At 44.8% G+C, this 18,752-nt stretch overlaps 1 protein-coding gene across 15 annotated transcripts in view; it reads left to right on the plus strand.

Moving 5' to 3' along the window:
- The first annotated feature begins 44 nt into the window (after nt 1–44).
- The window catches only part of RFFL (ring finger and FYVE like domain containing E3 ubiquitin protein ligase), a 71,745-nt gene continuing 53,037 nt past the window's right edge, over nt 45–18,752 (plus strand). For 3 of the 15 annotated variants that reach the window (XM_070562519.1, XM_070562530.1, XM_070562543.1), the window contains exons 1-3: nt 6,868–7,064; nt 9,864–10,111; nt 11,037–11,111. In XM_070562519.1, the coding sequence (XP_070418620.1) occupies nt 11,108–11,111 (4 nt within the window). In that variant the 5' untranslated portion in view covers nt 6,868–7,064; nt 9,864–10,111; nt 11,037–11,107. Of the gene's footprint in view, nt 629–6,833; nt 7,065–7,102; nt 7,324–9,863; nt 10,112–11,036; nt 11,112–18,361; nt 18,507–18,752 lie in introns of those variants that run through there. The other 12 variants (XM_070562520.1, XM_070562531.1, XM_070562523.1 and 9 more) reach the window with 10 other exon arrangements.

The following is an 18,752-nucleotide window of genomic DNA, read 5'->3' on the forward strand; positions in this document are numbered from 1 at the left end:
GTGAGAAGTAGGGAGGACTTGGAATGAGTGGTGGACGGGCTGAAGGGTATCTGCCTGAGTGAGGACAGGGTTGGTGGGCTCAAGACCGGGGGAACCCGGATGCTGCTGCTGTCACAGAAGACTCCAGGAGAAATTAATCTTCAATATCCTTATACCATGAGTGGTTGGCTCATTTCTACAACCATAGCAGGACATGATATGTTAAGCTAGGAATGGCAAGTCCCTGGCGCTTGTACCATTTGGGCATCCTGAGCCCATGTAGACATCATCAGTCAGGCAAGCATTCCTTTTTTTGTTGAGGAAGATTGGCCCTGAGCTAACATCTATGTCAGTCTTCCTCTATTTTGTATGTGGGACGTCACCACAGCGTGCCTTGATGAGCGGCATGTAGATCTGCACCTGGGATCTGAACCCATGAGCCCCGAGCCACCAAAGTGGAGTGTGTGAACTTAACCGCTACGCCAATGGACTGGCCCCCAAGCATTCTTTTTTATGGAGTTCAAAGTCTTTCGCAGTTTTTCTCCACTCAGCACTCCAGGTAGCCGCAACCATCAGTTGGAGTTGACCTTCAGGGTGGAGCTGGTTGCCACCTCTGCCCTGGGCAGATCTGCCATGTTTCCTGTATGTGGTAAGTCCAGGTGCTTAGTCCCTGACTGAGGATCCTTGAATAATGTGGTTTGAGAGGCCTGTAAAGATCATATGCCCCATCCTGTCATCTAACAGAGAAGGAACCTGAGGCCCAAAGAGGAGAAGTGATAGTCCCAGTTGCAGTACAGGGGCTGGAACCCTGGACTCCTGGTTCCTAGGCCAGGACTCCTATCTCCATGTTGCCTTTAGTTTCTAATCACACAGTTCTGCTCCCGCTGGGGCAGTTACTCCAGCCAAAGGCGCCACAGCCCTCACCCCCGTGAGAAGGCCCCCCATTCACTGCTACTTCAGACCATCCTGTGACATTCCTTGCCTCTCACAATTTGCTTCTTCCTTGGGCCTTGGCCTTAGACCAGGGCTTTCTCTTGAGAGGCGTGCCACCACTGCATGCTCCGTCCCAGGCACCCCACGCCCTGCAGTTTGCCTACAGGGCTCGGGCCACGCTGGCTTTCCTGCCCGAGTGCCTTTTGCTCCCTCTGCTTGTGCCTCCATGCACACCCACCCTGACATCCTCCCCTTTTTCTGCATCAACTGTTAGACATCATAACCCCCCTGTACCACTCGCTCACTCTCTGTTCATTTGCCTGCCCATGAGCCCAAGATCGACTTTAAGGGCTCCCATGTCAATGCTCAGTACAGTCATGTGCTGCATAGTGACATTTCGGTCAATGGCAAAGTACGCAGTGGTCCTATTAGGTTAGTACTATATAACCTAGGTGTGTGGTAGGCTATACCGTCCAGGTTTGTTTAAGTACACTCTGATGTTTTCACAATGGTGAAATTGCCGTGTTTCTCAGAACATATCCCTGTCATTAAGCAACGCATGGCTGTAATTGTTAAATGTCTGAATGGGTAGGCTTTGATGCATTTTAAAGATGGCAAAGGAGGAAAGCAGGAATGTTTTCCTCTTAATTTACATAGAAATTGGGTCCCCAGAGTGTATTTTTACATATCTCCCTGCAGAGGACCATTATAGGTCCTGGATTTGATATTAGGCAGAATTAATGTTGAGTCCCTACTATGTGCTAGCGCTTGATGACTTTAAGTCAGGCACTTGAACTCCCACGCCTCTCAGGCAAAAGATTCACGTATTGAGGCTGCTCCCTGCTGCAAGTAACCAACCTGCCTTAAAGAGGCTTAAACAATGACATTTACTCTCTCTAGTAACACCGAGGCCAAGGTTGGCTCATTGTCAAGGAGTGCAGAGCCTTTCCGTCTTTCTGCTCTGCTCTCCTTTTGTGTCGGTTTTATCATCAAGCTCCTTGTTCTCATCAAAGCGCGGATGCAGCCATTCTAAGCGTCAATTGAGACGTGACAATACAGTCACGCGTCCCTTAATGACGGGGATAGATCCTGAGAAATGCGTCTGTAGGAGATTTTATCATTGTGCAAACATCATAGGGTGTATGCGCACAAACCTAGATGGTATAGCTTACTACTTATGGGGCCACCGTCATATATGTGGTCCGTCGTTGACTGAAACATGAGGCACATGACAGTATCTACAGGCAGGAACATGATTGCCTCCTTATGTCCTTTTAAGAACCAGGAAAACTCAGAACTTTCCTTCCAACCAAAGCAGACTTACCTCATGTCTCATTGGTGCAGAATTGCTTCATGCACCCACGTCTCTGTCATGGTATGGCAAATGGTATGGGACCACTGTGATTGGTTCAGACCAACCAGGAAATAGCCCTGGAGGTGGGGACAGGCTTTCCTTAAGCACATGCTGTGGCCATTGGTAGAAAATGGGGATGCTACCAGAAAGGAAGGAGTGTGCGTGGAGGAACTGGACGTTGGGTGGGCAACCACTAAGGCAAGTTTATTGAGGCTTTGTGTTTGGCCCTTTGTACACATCTCATTTAGACCTTAGGACAGCCTCGTGGCATGGGGAATCGTTCCATTTTACAGATGGAAAATGGGGGCCCAGCGAGGTTAAGGACATAATGATACGTGGCAGCCCAGAATCAAACTTGAATCTGTCTGATTCCAAACTCTACTTTCCATCCTCATGCTGCCTTCAGCTGTGAATATGGAAATGTTACAATAATACTCTTTTTCATATGTTTCCCTCATAGCAGCCAAGGCTACACGTCCCAGCCTCTTTTCAGCTTAGCTCACCATAAAAAGCTGGATCAGAGATCTACTTTATCAGCTCTTTCTGATTTCCCCTAGGGAAGCGAAGAGAATGATAAACACTTGGAGAAGGGTGATATCATTAGTATTAAAGTGAACTGGAGGTTTAGGGGGAAATGAAGCTGAATAAAAAACAACAGGGTCTCTGCTCCCTGAGATGGGAGCCGGGGAGCAATGAGGGATTTAAATGCATATCCCACTAGGTTTCTGCTGTTTTCTGGCATGGAGTTGTGCTGGGTAGTTAAAACTGTCCAACTCGGTGTGTTGGGGATGGGCAATGGAGAAGGCTCTGTGATGCACGGAGCTTAAATTAGAGCTATGTATATTATTCATCGAAAGTTACTCTCAAAAAGGTGCTTTCCTTCGTTTTTTCCTGTCTTATTGCACTGGCTAGACTAACTCCTGGTATTAAGTTGAATAGAAGCAACAATAGCCACTGTCCTTGTCTTGTTCCTGATTTGAGTGGTGTGTTTCCGAAATTTTAGCATTAAGTAAGGTGCCATGGATTTCCCATGCTTACCTTTTATCAAGGTAAAGAGACCTCATGGTGTTTCCTGTCTGTCCTGGAGAGGGAGGCCAGGTACTGGCTGTTACATCTGCCGTGCACAGAGTTTTCTCTCCCAGCCAATGGAAGGTCCATGCGTCCCGGAGCCGTACAACTGCACCTCAGCTGCTGCACAAGTTTGACTCCTTGAGTGGCCTTTGAATCCATCTCTTCCTGCCTCTCGGTAGCTTCTGGGTTTAGTAGCCTCAACCTAAACCTGGGTCTTGCCAGCAGACAATGGGGCCCGTGCTGAAAAGGATACAAAGTCAAGGAACAAGATGTTTTACATCTCAGCTACCTTGGTTGTAGCTCTGACACACACTTGCAGCGTGTCATTGGGTCAATCACTTAGCCTCTTTAAAGCCTTAGTTTCATCCACTGTGAAATGGGGGAAATACCTGCTGTGTACAAGTGCTTTCGGGTCGTATAGCTTATATAAAGCACTGAATACTTTTCCAGGCATGTAATAGGCACTCAATCTCATATCATTGTGAGGTTTATGATGCTTAGGAGATACTGGTGACAGCTTCCTTCTGTCCCGGCAAGGCCAGCTTCATGCTAGTGTGACCAGTGCAGTGGCACAGAGCCCTCAGCTTAATTTAATGCTCTGCTCCTGCCATCCTTAAATTCTTAATACTTTTTCAGCAGGGGTCCCACATTCTGCACTATGCCCGGCAGACTAGCCTGTCCTGTATCCAGGGATGAGTAGAACTCTTGTACTGGCCCTTCTCTGCGGGAAACGCCCTACCACTGATTCCTTGGGGAATAACTCCCTCAGAGAGTAACCTCTCGTAGGAAAGTCAGGGTTAGTTAGCATCCTGTGTCTGTTTACTTTTAACTGTTCCTTTCTGGGGTAACTTACACAGCCTCTCTCAGAAAGGAACACTTTACATTTTACAAGATTTATTAGATGCAGAGAACTTAAGTGGGGGTGGTGAAGTGGAATGATGATTTGGGATTTTGGAATCAGGAAAAGATCTGGGTTTAAAACCCTGCCGGGGGGCTGGCCCCATGGCTGAGTGGTTAAGTTCGCGCGCTCCGCTGCAGGCGGCCCAGTGTTTCGTTGGTTTGAATCCTGGGCGTGGACATGGCACTGCTCATCAAGCCACGCTGGGGCAGCGTCCCACATGCCACAGCTAGAAGGACCCACGACGAAGAATATGCAACTATGTACTGGGGGGCTTTGGGGAGAAAAAGGAAAAAAATAAAATCTTAAAAACAACAACAACAACAACAAAACCCTGCCGGGCCCTTTCTGGCCCAATTGCTTGGACAAGATCATGTCTCTGTCTCATTGGTAAAATCTATGATGCAGGGGACTTAGATTTTCCTTATGGGTAAAATCTATGTCTCAGGGGAATTAAACAGATAACGTATGTAAAGCACCTTTCGCGGAGAGTCTGGTACATAGTAGGTGTTCAATCACCATTAATTTGTCTGGCTCTTGCCGGAAGTAACAAAAATCAGGGCACTAGGACTTACGAACGATGCTGCTACTAATAAAAGAAATAATATGATTTATTTTTTCACTACTGTTTGGGGAAAGGCATGTGCTTCATAAATATGTATTGGAAGGTACTTAGCAAATGAGTAGAAATAATAAAAATATGTCAAAGTAAACAGCTCCTATAAATATGTCACTTGGTAGACAAATTAGTGTTTTATTACCAGTAAATACTGTTGCTTGCCGAAAAGGATTTCAGATTACTTGCACAATGGGTACCTTATTGAGTGCCTCTGTGGAAGGGCACAATAAAGATGAAAAATAGTGATGGTGATAATGCTGAAGGTGGAAAAAGGAGACCACCTCACTTCAGGGATATGCACATTATTTAGTAGCATTCCAATGATTTAGCTGTAATATAGACCAGAGGGCCCAGAAAAAATGATTTTCCACAGCATGTCCTGAATCCAGACTCTGATTATTGGGTCCAGTCAGTGGATGAAGCACACCCCATTTCAGAACTGAGTGCTCAGCTTGTAAACTAAGCTTCAAAAAGACATCTCTGGGTTGCACTCCATCCGTGTTCTGGACCTATTTACACTCTATAATTAACAGCAAGAGAAGGAGAGTTCCGGTGGAGAATCACACACCCATTTCAGAAATAAGAAAGGATGAACAAGGTCCTGGCATCTCAAGAGAAAAAGAACCAGAGAGGGGAAAAGAGGAAACAATAAATGCCTTCATGGGGGGAAATAAAGCCCTGGAGAGAGGCAGGGAAGACAGGCAGGGAATTGCCTCAAGGAAAGTTACTGAAACAGCCAGGTAGGAGAAAGATGGGCACGTTTAATTCAGGTGCAAGAGGCGTCTGGAAGGTCAGTGTTTCTGTGCATTCCTGGTGGTGGAAAGATATGGTTTCAAATTCCAGCTCGGCCTTTTTCTAACTGTCTGGCTTTGGGTAATAACTTGGGAATGACAGTACTCAGTTTGCTGGGATGTGAAGATTGGAAATAATACTTATGAAGTGACAGAGTCTGCATGTATAAATGACATCATTTTTACCTCACTTTTCCTTGTGATATTTCTTATTTTAAAATACAAATTGCTCAGAACAACTCTGGGACGTCTTGATAGGATCCTAAAGCATAAGAAAACTGTCACTAGACACTGTCAGAAGAAGGATTCGAATTTATGTTATTTTCATGACTAGGCATTTTCTTAGCCCCCGTGCCTAATGATCCCCCATGCGACCCTGGTGCTTTATAGTTTCCGAAGCACTTTTATGTGCATTAGCTCATTTAATCCTCATACCAACTGCACTCGTTCCTTCAGGGATGAGGAAACCAGAGTTCAGAAGGTTAAGGACCTGCTGAAAGGTACACGCTGACGAATGGCCAGGGTGGGCTCCTTGCACAGAGTCATTTTCATTCTACCAGAGTTTTCTCTGAGCAGTTCCCTCACAGTCCTGATGTGAAACTAGCTAACCCCGGGACGGGGTGCGGTGGGGGGAGGCGGCGGGAGTTTAGACTGGGAAACTCTAGATGACGGAGGTGCAGTAGAGTGGAACCAGCATGGGCTTTGATGTCCTATAGATCTGGCTCCCAGCTGTGGGACCTTGAATAAGCTAGTGAACCCTAATGGGCCGGGGTTTCCTCCATCGTAATTTGGGGAAACATCACGTGCTTATAGCATTGTTGCCAGGAACAATGCCATACGAAACTCAGGCAACTTTCAAACTTTTATTATGAAACGAGTTCAGAGACGTTAACGGACTCGCTCAAGGTCACCCAGCTGGACTATGACCCAGCCGAAACTGGGACGTGGACCCTTCAGCTCCTCGCGCAGTCCGGTGACCAAGGCGACGAGGAGCAGCTGGCTCGCCGACACAGGGGAACCGACGCCCAGCCGGAACGCAGGCTGCGTCGGCCCGCACCCAGCGGCCTAGGCTCCGCCAGGGGGCGCGCGCGGGGCCGCGCTCTAGCCGCGCGCGCCTGGCTCCTCTCTATGGTGGCTCGGGCGCGGCGGGCGCGGCGGCGCGCTCTCGCGAGGGGGCGGGGCCGCGCCGGGGGCGGGGCCGCGCGGGGGGGCGGGAGCGGCCGGGCCAGGCGGCTGGGGATGGGTGGGGGGGGCCGACTTCCTGGGGCCGCCCGTGAGGATGTCGCGGCCGCCCCCCGGTGCCCCTCAGCCCTCGAGACGCCGCCGCGGCCGAGCCAGGAGACCCCCCGCCTGAGGCGTCCGCGCTGCAGATCCGGCCCCTCCTCTCCCAGGTGCGGGCCGGGCAGGCGGCCGCGGCAGGTGAGCGCCCTGCCCGGGGCGGGGGCCTGGCGGAGGCCGGGGTGGGGGACGCTGCTCGGCCTCGGGTCTCGCCGTGGGCTGGGGGCGCCGCCTCGGTGCGGGCGCGGCCTGGGGCTCCCCTTGCGTAGGCGGGATGGAAGTCGCCGCATTCAGGCTAGCCCGCACCTGTCCCATGAAAAGTCCTCTCAGTGCATTTCACCTGTGGGGACAGTAACAGGAGGCGCGTGTCCTCAACGGTCTCCTGTCGCCCTACAGACCGGCAAGTTCAGTTGGCTTGTGGGGGCAAGATGCCGCTTACGGCGGAGGAAACTGAGTCAGGTCGGCGGCGGCCTGCGTGCCCCTTTAGAGGCTCTAGCCTGGCCCTGCTTCCTAGTGGAGGAGCCCTGCGGGCTTCTCGGAGGAGGAAGGCGGCTGGAGTTCGGAGGCTTGACGGAGAAGTTTGGGAATGTGGTTTCCCCCCAGGGTCCACCGTTCCCTCTTTTGGGAGTTGTCCTCTGTTTGTTGGCGGTGATGTGTGTGAGGTCGCCGAGGGCTAAGACGGAGGGGGAGGTGCGGCCTCTCTCCGGCCGGCTGCCCGGGAGACGTTTGCCGAGGCGTGGGGACGGATGGCTGGACCAGGGCGGCCGGCGCGATGCAGGCGTCTGTGCTCAGGGCTTGAGTTCAGGCTGGGAGATAGAAACAGCAGCGTATTTCCTCCTTTCGGTTGGTCTGTCATTTGTTCTAAGGGGAGAAAACGGCTTGTGTAATCAAGGAAGAGTGCCCCATGCTCCTCCCAGCCTACCCTAGGGAAGAATTATTGTTAGCTTGGAAATAGGGTTTTACCCACAGCTGTCACTTTGCACCCTGGCTAAAGGCCAGAGTGACGTGATGAACAAACGTCTCCAGGTGCATGGCCTTCTTAGAAAGCAGTAAGTCCCTTTTACAGGTGGTTTGGAGGACAGAGAAGACTTTCCTGTCACTCTCGTTGGTACAGCTGTTTGGAGCGTTGTGGTTTTCCCGGTGACCGTTCAAGTTACTGAAGTGTGGCCAAGGCTGTGCATTTATTGAACCGTTTTCTAAGGAATGGGAGTGGGCAGGGGACGTGGTGCTGGGCCGAGTCTGTATACCCGGTTCTAGGGTTGGGAGCTGGCAGTGACATTTCCTTTCTCTTCAGGGGATTTCAGGTCTGACAACTTCTTTATCCTTTGTTCCTGACTGCATTCTCTTTCACATTCAAGGAAATAGATGATTGCAAGCCTTTCTCAAACTTCATGGCATATTTCCTAATAATTCTGGACCTCAGAGTACAACCTGTAAATTACAGTTTATTCAGAGGTGTTATTAAGTGTGAAAATTATATATAACTATTGCAGATTTGTGGCAGGGCTAACTAATAACTTGATTGTGCTTGAAGAAAATTTCCATGTAATCTAAGACACACACACGCACACACACATTTGAATGACTATGTCTGATTACAAAGATCAGCCCACTAAAAACTTTCATATTGAACAGGTATCCTGGCTGTTTACATTCAGGGATCAAGGATTGTAAACCTCTAAATTGACTTAATTTAACCAATTGCTAAAATAATACACACAAAGAGAGAGCTGTTCTCAGAAAGGTTAGAAGTTAATTTGTTTTCAAACTTTCTCATGGCCAAGCCAGTTGACATAATTCTGCTTAGCACCATCTGATAGGAATGCCTCTTTAAGGGCTCTTAAAATAGCAGTGGAAAAGGCGTTTTCAGTTAACCAGCATTTAAACAGACAAGACAAACAGCACCAATAACAAAAAAGGGCCCCATTTCTTCCCTCTTTACGTGTTCATTGTGATGTTTAAAACAGCCACACCCATCTGTAAGTGTTGTGTCTACGACTTTGTGAAAACACCTACATAAACCTAAGGAGTCTTAGGAGGATTAATTCCACTTTCATTTTTTATTCTTATAATAGAACCTTTAATACTGCTATTGTTTTAATGGTAGATTAGAGACTTTTTTAGCAAACTTGTACTGGCTGTAGTGTTTGTTTTAGGAGGAAAGATTTCGCCTCTGCACCTTGGAATCCCATAACCCATGCAGTACAGAGCTAAGTTATAATTTAGAGTTTAATGAGAATATATGGTTTAGATTCCTATTGGTGAGGTTGGTAATGGTTACTGGTTATTGGTGGTGGTTACTCGTGTTTAGGTAAGAAAGATTTTCACAGTTGTAAGCACGATCTTTTTATATCCAAACACATAAACTCCCACTCGTTCGATAGGGAAATTGTGTGGTCACTTTCTTATTTTGTGACCTTATATTATTCACGGAGTTTTAAAATCCTAAAACCACTTGTGCTCTTAATATCTTAATATCTCCATAATATCTTACATGAAAGGCATCCCGGAGAGGTAGGAATGGTTGGCTTCATGTGTTGAAAGACAGCTCTCCCAGTTTCCGGGATTTATCAGTTGCTGTTGTTAGGACAGTGGTTTTATCTGATCCCATAATGCCATTCTTAGTTAAACCCATTCTCCTCCTTTCTCTTCATTAAGACGGCCATGAAGTTTCTTTGCTTTCTCTTGATCAGGTTGAATATTCCACATTTTTTAAGCATTTGGGCCTATTAATGTTCTGAATTGAAGCTGAGCAGTTGTTTAAGAGAATCCTTCTGCGTGTTTTTAAACATTTTCCTTTTTCAAAGCAAGCGTAAAATCTGCATTTCCTCTGGGGTAAAACCAGCTCTTCGAATCTGATAGAAAAACAGAAGCTGGTTTTTCTGGCTGTCAAACAATATGAAATCTTCCTAACCTTTCCTTACTTTCTGGTTTTGCCAGTACAGTGACTAGTGACTAGTCATGAATGAGGAACCAGGAGGCATTGGAAGATCCTGAAGTCTCCTGAATCATCAAAAGAAGGTCACTTTGGATTTAGTGCAGCTTTAGCCTTTTTAGCGTTTTATTGCAAAGAGTTTCCAAAAGCCAACCACGCCTCGAACGATTCAGTACCCAGCAGTTGGCAACTGAGTCACTGAGGGGTTCTTTAAAAACAGATTTCCCAGCCCCACCTCCTGGAGATTGAGTGGGTAAGTGATGACTGAGAATCTACATTTTAAAAACCACTCTGGCATCTATTTCCAGAGTTCCCCAAGTGATTCTGATATTCAGCCAGGTTTGGGAACCACTGTTGTGTTGCTTTGAAATTCTTTATAAATTGCCGGTCCCTTTAAAAGCATCATTATGTTATCCAGGATGTTTGATTTGCTAGAATAGCCTATTTCCGAGTCATGACAGATAACAAAGAGCTTTTATAACTTTTATGTAAATTACTTTACAGAGAGGCCCCCTCTGCTGTATTATCTATCAGGAGTCATGAGGGAGGGTTGATAAAAGTAGCATCCTTTATTTCCTGAGTGGACAAATGAATGATAATGTGGAAACAACTGGAGGTCTGAATAGGTCGTAGAATCTAGTTATGATCAGTGTTGGATAGGAGACAAGCCTGGGAACTCTAGGTAGGCTGCTTTAAAAATAAAGCTAACTTGCCAGATGTTTCATTTCTACATAGCTGAAGCGCTAATTGAAAATAATGGATGCTTGATAGTCAATAAAATTTAGCAGAGGTCCTTTGCGGAGTTCATGGAAGGAACAAAAATTGCTGAAATACAGAACCATCAGAGGTAAAACAGAATCGGGCACTAAATATGTTAGTTGGGGAATTAAACTTGGGAAAACCCTAACAATTTAGGAACTAGACAAACCTGGTTTTGAATCCCAGCTCCTCCATCTACTTTGGACATGTTACTTAACCTCTGTGAGCTTCATTTCTTCATCTGCAAGATGAAAATAGTACCTGGTAGGATGGTTATATGGATTAAAAGAGAGAAAATGTGTTCTTTGTACATTGTAGGCAACTCAATGAATGTTCTTTTCTCCTCTTTCTCATAGGATTTTTATTCTGTAGGCTCAAGATGTCTTTCTAAATCCAGCCTTTTCTATATCTCTTTCTAGGAATATCTACTCAGTCAGCTCTTTTAGAAAATGTATGAAAGAATGAAGATTAAAGTTAAGAACTAGAGAATATGGGTAAGAAGAATGAGTCATAGGACACTTAAAATTTTTGTTTTTAGAATGAGTGGAGTGTAGGCATATATCCAGAATTCCTGTCTGCAGGAATAAATTAATAGATTCTGCCTTATGTATCTGGGTGGTAGCCCGCGAGCTCAGATCAGGCTAGGAAGCTTTGAAGGTGGCCTGGTTAAGGAGCACCTGACATCCATTTCTTGCCTCATCTTCCTTTCTCCCTTTTGGTCTTTTTTGTTTCTCTTTCCCTCTCTCCTCCCTTTCCCTATTTCAAACCGCCTTTCCTTTCGTCTTGCCAATCATGCCACAATAATCCCAGGCCAGGCCCCTGGAACTCAAGGCTAAAAGAGGTTGCTAGTTGCTAACACCTGTCTCCTAGCTAAATGAATAGGCTCTTTTGTGGGCAGGATGTTAAAAAAGCTATTAGTACAATACTGGCTTAAAGGACCTATTAATGATACAGCATATGTAAATCACAGAGTGATTTAAGGACATTTTAGAGATTTGTTTCTACATATTTATTTTTTAAATTGAATCACGATGTTTGAATTTTTACATCTAAACCCTGAATCTGTTTATTGCCCAAACAGACTAATTTCTGTCGTATTGATTGGGAATCATTTGTATTCTAAAGAAGTTTCTCCCCTTAAGGGCTTTTGTATTGTTCGGCAAATGTCTAACTAGTGGGTAATACAATTAAAGTTTTGTTCACTGCACTGCTGACATAATTAGTTTAATTTCTGCTCCTTATATGTTTCTGTTGGCAGCTGGGAAATTAAAATACTAGACGTTGCATAAAACTGCTTTTTTGAGGGGTGATTTTACTGTCAGTTGGATGGACGTAGGCCCCAGGGTACATTTTTAAAGATGTCTTCAACTTTACTGTAATAGTCTCTCTCTCTCTCATTAATGTATTAAGACACATAATTGGCTGTTTAAGCATTCAGAAGAGACAATGTTTGGCCTTTACCCCGTGGTTATATTTTTTCCTATGTCTCTTTTGAGGAAGTGTATGTAATTTCTGGAAACCGATAAGTATATTAGAGTTACACGAGCATGTGAACTTTTGCAAAGACTAGAGGATGGGGTGGCTTTCTCTGATAAGCTGTATTATTTAATTCCCTCCCCAATCGCTGCTCTGTTCTTTTCAGATCATCGCACCTGCAGACCTGATGTGGAAGTGGAAAGGCTCTGATGCCTGGCAAATCCTCTTCTCAATTTTTCTATGATACGTTTCACAGAAACGGCTCTAGTTTTCAGGAACAGAAGTCGCTCTTGAGAAGACTGTACATTTAATTACCCTAATCCACACTTCATTTCCTACAGGATTCTGGGAGAGATTCTCACCAGGCTGCTGCTTTCGTGGAGTTCTGACCTACACAGGTTTTTGTCTCTGTTAAGGCTGCTAATCCTTTTTTTTTCTAAAATGGAAAGTGACCTTGGTCTGGTAATTTCTCCATTGTCCTCTCCTATAAAAAGATACAGCAAAACCTTCTTGCTCTCTCAGCAGCCTTTTTTAGAGGCTACCACCTGTGTGCTGAATTTGAACTTTTAAGCAATTTTGTTGAGCTAGTGTTATTTGACTTTTTAAGTTGCCCCTCTCCAGTGCTACAGGTTGAGCCGACATCTCCTAGTTTAACGTTTACATGGCTTTTCTAGAATTTCATACACAGATATGGTTTCGTTATCTCTGGGCTGTGTAGTGGTCAGGTCTCCCTGGGACAGCCTTTTGTTTGCACCAGGTCAGTTCTCAGAGTAGAGGAAGCCCACCGCCATTTGAACTCCTTGGAGCCAGGCTGATTTGCTGCAATGTTTTAACTGTCTTCATCCTCTTTAAAGAAATGCTGCCTAGTCATCCTGAAATTTACAGGAAGTTAGGCCAACTGGAGGCTCTGCTGGCCTCTGAGTTGTTGAATGTAATTCCTTAGTAATCAACGCCATTGTTTATTTGCAACTGCTGGATTATGTTAAAAGGCTTAAAAAAAAAGGGCTTTTCTTAAGTAAATGGAGTGTTGTCCTCTCCTACCCCGTCCTCTTCTTGTTGTACTCTTTGTGTTTTGGAAAATCTTTCTAGTCTTAGTCCTGATCACACATCTACATTCTTAGAGGCACATGAATCAATATATTTTATGCTAATATATATAGGAAAGCGTGTTGTCCCTCTAGCAATTTCTCTGAATCTTCTGTGTTTTTTTCACTTTCATAATGATTAAGATGTCTGCTTGAGGAATGACCAAGCCTCGTCTGTCGACGTCTAACCTTTGCTTAGGTCTTGAGTCAGTGGGTCCACAGCCAATTAATTATGACCATGTTAAATTATTATTTTGCATGGTGTGAAAGAAGTTTACCAGATCATAAACCTTTATTTGAAAATGCTGGACAAAAGGAACGATCTAATTTGGGGAAAGAGGGTGGAATGTTTTCTAGGGCTTTAGCAGGAGTGGGTCAGCTGAAGTTCAGCTGGTTTGAAGAATCCTTAGTCAAGGGTGGTTCCTGGAAGAGGGAGGAATTGTTTTTGCAGATTAGCCATTGTTGGGCCATTCGGGTTTTCTGGGGGTGAAGAGGAGCAGTTAGAGGCTAAAATTCTGTGCAGGGATGTGGGGTGGGAGGGAAGCACTGCTGCGGCTGGGATTTGGCCCGTCCACAGTGGAAAAGTCTTAGACTCCAGCTTCTCTCGCATTTGTCTGCCTCTGTTTCTGCCTTTTGGGCGTGGCTAGACTCAGCTACCACTCCTGGTCATTTTATCATATACCTATGAGGAGTTAATCATTCTGAGTCAGAGTTGAAGTTTACCTTAGCCAGTGTTTGCTACAGAGCAGGTGGGGATGGAGGGGTGCCAGAATATTCCCAGAGAGCTTGACAAAGGGCACTCTACGTTCTCTACTACCCTCATCATGTGGTTGGACCCAGCACTCCAGGTAACTCTGAATCATCACCCCCACACCCATTGATCTGGCTGTGTTTCCCAACTCTCTGACTGTTGACACAGTTGCAGACCAGCAGCTTGTTGAACAGCGACAGGGAACCAACCGATTAATGGGGGCCATAAAAATGATAGAAAGTCTGCAGCTTCACCTCCAGATGATCTTCATTGGATTCCTAAATTTTATTTATTTCATATAATTTTTTATATAGCACATCAACATGTCTCTTGTACTACCAAAACTGATATTAAAAATGAAAATATATTGACAGTTTTATCTAATTCGGTTTTTATTTGAGATACAGGCTGTCCACACCTGCACTGTTATTTGTGGAAATGCTCACAAATAGCATCCTGAAATCTTTCCCCTTGTCTCATCTTTTTAGAAGCAACATATACGTAAAAATAAGCCACTAGTTTTGTTTGGGAGGGATTGATACAAAATTTCTTGTCAAGAAAGTAGTTTTTGATGCCATAGCATGTAAATGTTTACATATATGTTAATATACGGTTGAGGGGCCGGCCTGGTGGTGTAGCGGTTAAGCGCACACGTTCTGCTTTGACGGCCCAGGGTTCACTGGTTTGGGTCCTGGGTGTGGACATGGCACCGCTTGGCAAGCCATGATGTGGTATGCATCCCACGTATAAAGTGGAGGAACATGGGCATGGATGTTAGCTCAGGGCCAGTCGTCCTCAGCAAAAAAGGGAGGATTGGCAGCAGATGTTAGCTCAGGGCTAATCTTCCTCAAAAAAAAAAAAAATACGTTTGATCTTCCCAACCAAACATCATTTTTTAAAATGGGGAAAAGTTGAAATTTTTTGTTATATATTACAAATATAAAAACATACTAAAACATGCTTTCTGTAAGTTTTAATATACTGATTTTAAAAAGGTTTTTTTACCTAAAATAATTTCTTTGTCAGGGATTACACACAAATTGTGATCTTTTTATATTCCTAAAGGCATTAGTAAGAATATATATTACGACAATAGATGTCAGATTTTAGCGTGTGTCAGTGTCTCCTCGGTACTTGTAGAAATTGCAGAGTCCTGGTTCCTAGCCCAGACCTATAGAATCATTGTGTTTGGGAATGAAGCTGGGGATTCTGATGTAGCTTATCTGCAGACCACACTTGGAGAAAGTATTGCCGTGAGAAAGAACCACATGTTTAAAAAATAATAATAAGGCTGAGAAATGCTGATGTTAGAGGGCTGCCTTTATTTTGCAGAGGAGGAAGGCAGGGCACAGAGAAGTAAAGGGACCCAGACTCACCCGGGGTCTCCAGCAAGTTTGTTGGCTCCTGCAGATCAGCAGTGAGGTCTTTTAACTCCTAATTCGGTGCTCTTTCCATTAGATTACACCATGGTCTACCTTATTCCTGGTTTTTCTTTTCTTTTTCTTAAAGATTTTATTTTTCCTTTTTCTCCCCAAAGCCCCTCAGTACATAGTTGTATATTTTTAGTTGTGGGTCCTTCCAGTTGTGGCATTTGGGACGCCACCCCAGCATGGCCTGACAAGCAGTGCCATGTCCGTGCCCAGGATCCAAACTGGTGAAACCCCGGGCTGCTGAAGCAAACTGGTGAAACCCCGGGCTGCTGAAGCTGAGCGCTCGAACTTAACCACTGGGCCACAGGGCCGGCCCCTGGTTTTGCTAATTACCTTCAAATCAGAAGCTATAGGATAGTGAGGGCAAGGGTGCTTTGATCCCAGCAGAACAATAGATGACTAAACTGGCACTCTAGTGTGAAAGGTTAGTGCTCTCCAACTCTCTGTAATGAAGGACCAGTTTTGTAAGGTTTCTTTCTAATCTGTTACCAACTAGTGGTTTTATAAAGTGCAAGAAAAATAAATTACCAGAAAGAGTATGCACTTGGATGAACAGCAATGTATTACTTACTGTGATTTTTTGTGTTTATATTGACGTGGACCTCTATGGAGGGTGTGTGACTACACACTTAGAAACTTGATATCAGAGGTCATTGATCGTGTTTTTTCTTATGCTGCCTGTAACTCAAGCAGCCCGCTGAGAACTCCCACTCCTGCTTGGGAAAAGAAGTTCCATCAGTTGGTGATTTGCTAGATCAGCACCACAATTTTAATACTCGGGGACTAGGTGAGGGATGCTTACCTTTAACGTATTTAAGAATAAATTGATAGGACTTACGTTTTGTGCCTGTAGCAGGAGAGATATTTACCTCTTTTGACTAAACGCTAGAAAGGAGTTTCTAACTTCTTGGCTTGTAACTTTACTCATAGTCAATTAAGATGTTTAAAGGTGGGAGACAAAATCAAATTTGGAAGTGCATGGTTTCTTTGAGGCACTTCTGTCTGTTTGCTTTTTAGACGCCTTTATAAGTATTCTAGGAACAAGGATTATTGGTTTGTGTGGCTGTAATGTCAGAATGAGTGTTGATTTGGAGCAGGGGAAAAAAATCTCTCCCTGCACGCTGTGTGTCCTGGTTTAATTGCTTAGTTGGATGAAATGTCAAACTTGATAGATTATTGGAGCGCTGTTATTTTGGTAGTTAAACAATAATGAAACTGTTTGGATGTTTGTGAGGAACACTGCTCCCTGTGTCTGGACTTTGCACTGGAGAAAGTTTCAATTGTTCAGAAGCAATACTAGTTAAAAAATGCAGCTTCTGTGGCTCCCAGCACAGCTGTCTAAATTACTAGCTATGTTAGGGCCTTTGGACAAGCATTGTCTGAAAACTTTTGAAAACAATTTATATTTCTAAATCCAAAATGTCTATGGTTGTTCCCTGAATAGTTGGGAAACCTAACAATGGAGAAAGGTATGGCATGTGTCTAGATTATTCAGGTCAAGCCTTTTTTCTTTAAGCATCTCTGGAATACACTCTGTCTTCCTAACTGGAGCCGGGTGGCAGTGTGGGCTGTTATGAGACTGTCTTCTCCCTGGGCCTTTCTTTCCTAGTTAGTGACTATTCAGTAGGACAGCAACTTGTCAGGCTGTGTGCCAGCCTGCAGGGGACTTTTGTAATTATGACCTTGATTAGGAAAGAAGGATGGGGCACATGAGTGAGGGTACAGATGTTTTTGAAAATCTCTCTGCCTGCTCTGGGAAGGCTTGAATTTTCGCTCTGAACATTTCATTTGGTGAAGTATGTTATAAAACTGTCTTTACAAAACCGGCCCCTTTCCTATTGAAATCACATGTTGCCCACGAGAGCTCGGGAAGTGTTAGGCATGCTCAGCAGGGTTTATTTTATTCATTCCATTGTGTAAGATGACACTTTTTTCTGAATGAAATTGTGTGCATTCTTTGGTGGAAGTTGGGGGAAGGCTTATTCTTGTCTAAAAGTATGAGAGAATTTTGTGTAAGAGTGATCAAAAGACTGACATTGCTTTTGCTGCGGGATACTTCTCTTCGAGCCATATTTTACTTGTTTAAAAACTACTGGTAGTTATTGCGTGCTTACCGTGTGCCAGGGACAGTACTCTGAATTCATTTCATCCTCCCAACAATCCTAGGAGGTATGAGTACTATTATCTATGTTCCACAGATATGAAAAGGCTGCGCAGAGAAGTTAAATAGTGGGCCTAAGGCCACACAGGATTTGAAGCCAAGCAGGCGAACTGTGAAGGTGGAGCTCTCAATCGCCAGCCTACAGCTGCCTCACACTCTGTCAGCTCATCTCTCACGATGAGTTTTCAGAGTAGGTCTTTAGAAATAGGTTCCATTTCATGTAACGTGGGCTTATAATTGTCCTTCTACACATGGGCCTCCTTGTGTGGAATGTGATTTATAAATGATATTAGCAATCCTCGGGACTTCTTTTACTAGTTTTAGTTCTATTAGTACTGAAGAATTGTTTTATAGTTTATTCCTGATTCTAAAATTATACTTTGTATAAACAGCTAAAGCATTGAGTTAGAGGAGAATTTGTTGGTGGTTTTCCGTTTTTCAATTTCTGGGGGGACTTCTTCCTGTTTGTCAGTGGGCCTTCCCAGTAAATTCACTTCCATGTAAGCTATGTGATGTAGGTGCCCCACGGGGCCTCAGGTTGTAAGCGATAGTGGAGTGGACGGTGCTAGACCACTTTCAGTAAGAAGCCCTGATCCGTTAGAAAGTAAACCTTTGTTATCTGGACTTGAGACGTGAGGTCCTGTGAGGACTGGCTTAGAGAATCGCAGGAAGCATCATTGTAATTGTTCCCACCAACCTCTCCCTCACATTTTGGGGACTGCTGTTGAGACTTTTGTAAGAGAAACTGTTTGTGGTAAGAAGCTTGTCACGTGTGAGGTGCCCTTCCTGGTAACCACATCTTTCACAATTTGTCTAATTGCTGCAGTTTTCTGACACTTTTGATTTCAGGCAAGATTCTTGGCTGAATGCTGAGCTGAAATCGCCTTGAGAGTTCTTTCTGCCTGAGTTCCTTCTGCGGCCTTCTGGCTCATTGCTCATGGCTCTGGGGGAGCTTGGATAAAAATACCTGGCAGGATAGAGCACAGGTAATGGCTGAAATGTATCTCAGTGGTTGGGCCAGCCACTGATCCATGCTTCAGGAGTCTTTGTTTTTTCTGGCATAGTAGGGACTGCAAAATAATATGAAATGTGCTTTGCTTTACAAACTTTTCACCTTTCTTGGTTCCGCATAGTGGTGGGACAGTTGAATGAATAATTGCACTTTCATCGTCACCCCGCTTCCTCCATCACCCCTAATCCTTGGCAGCCAGGAATCTGCTATCTCTATAATT

This window comes from Equus przewalskii, chromosome 10 (genome assembly GCF_037783145.1).
Source record: "Equus przewalskii isolate Varuska chromosome 10, EquPr2, whole genome shotgun sequence".
NCBI lineage: Eukaryota > Metazoa > Chordata > Mammalia > Perissodactyla > Equidae > Equus > Equus przewalskii.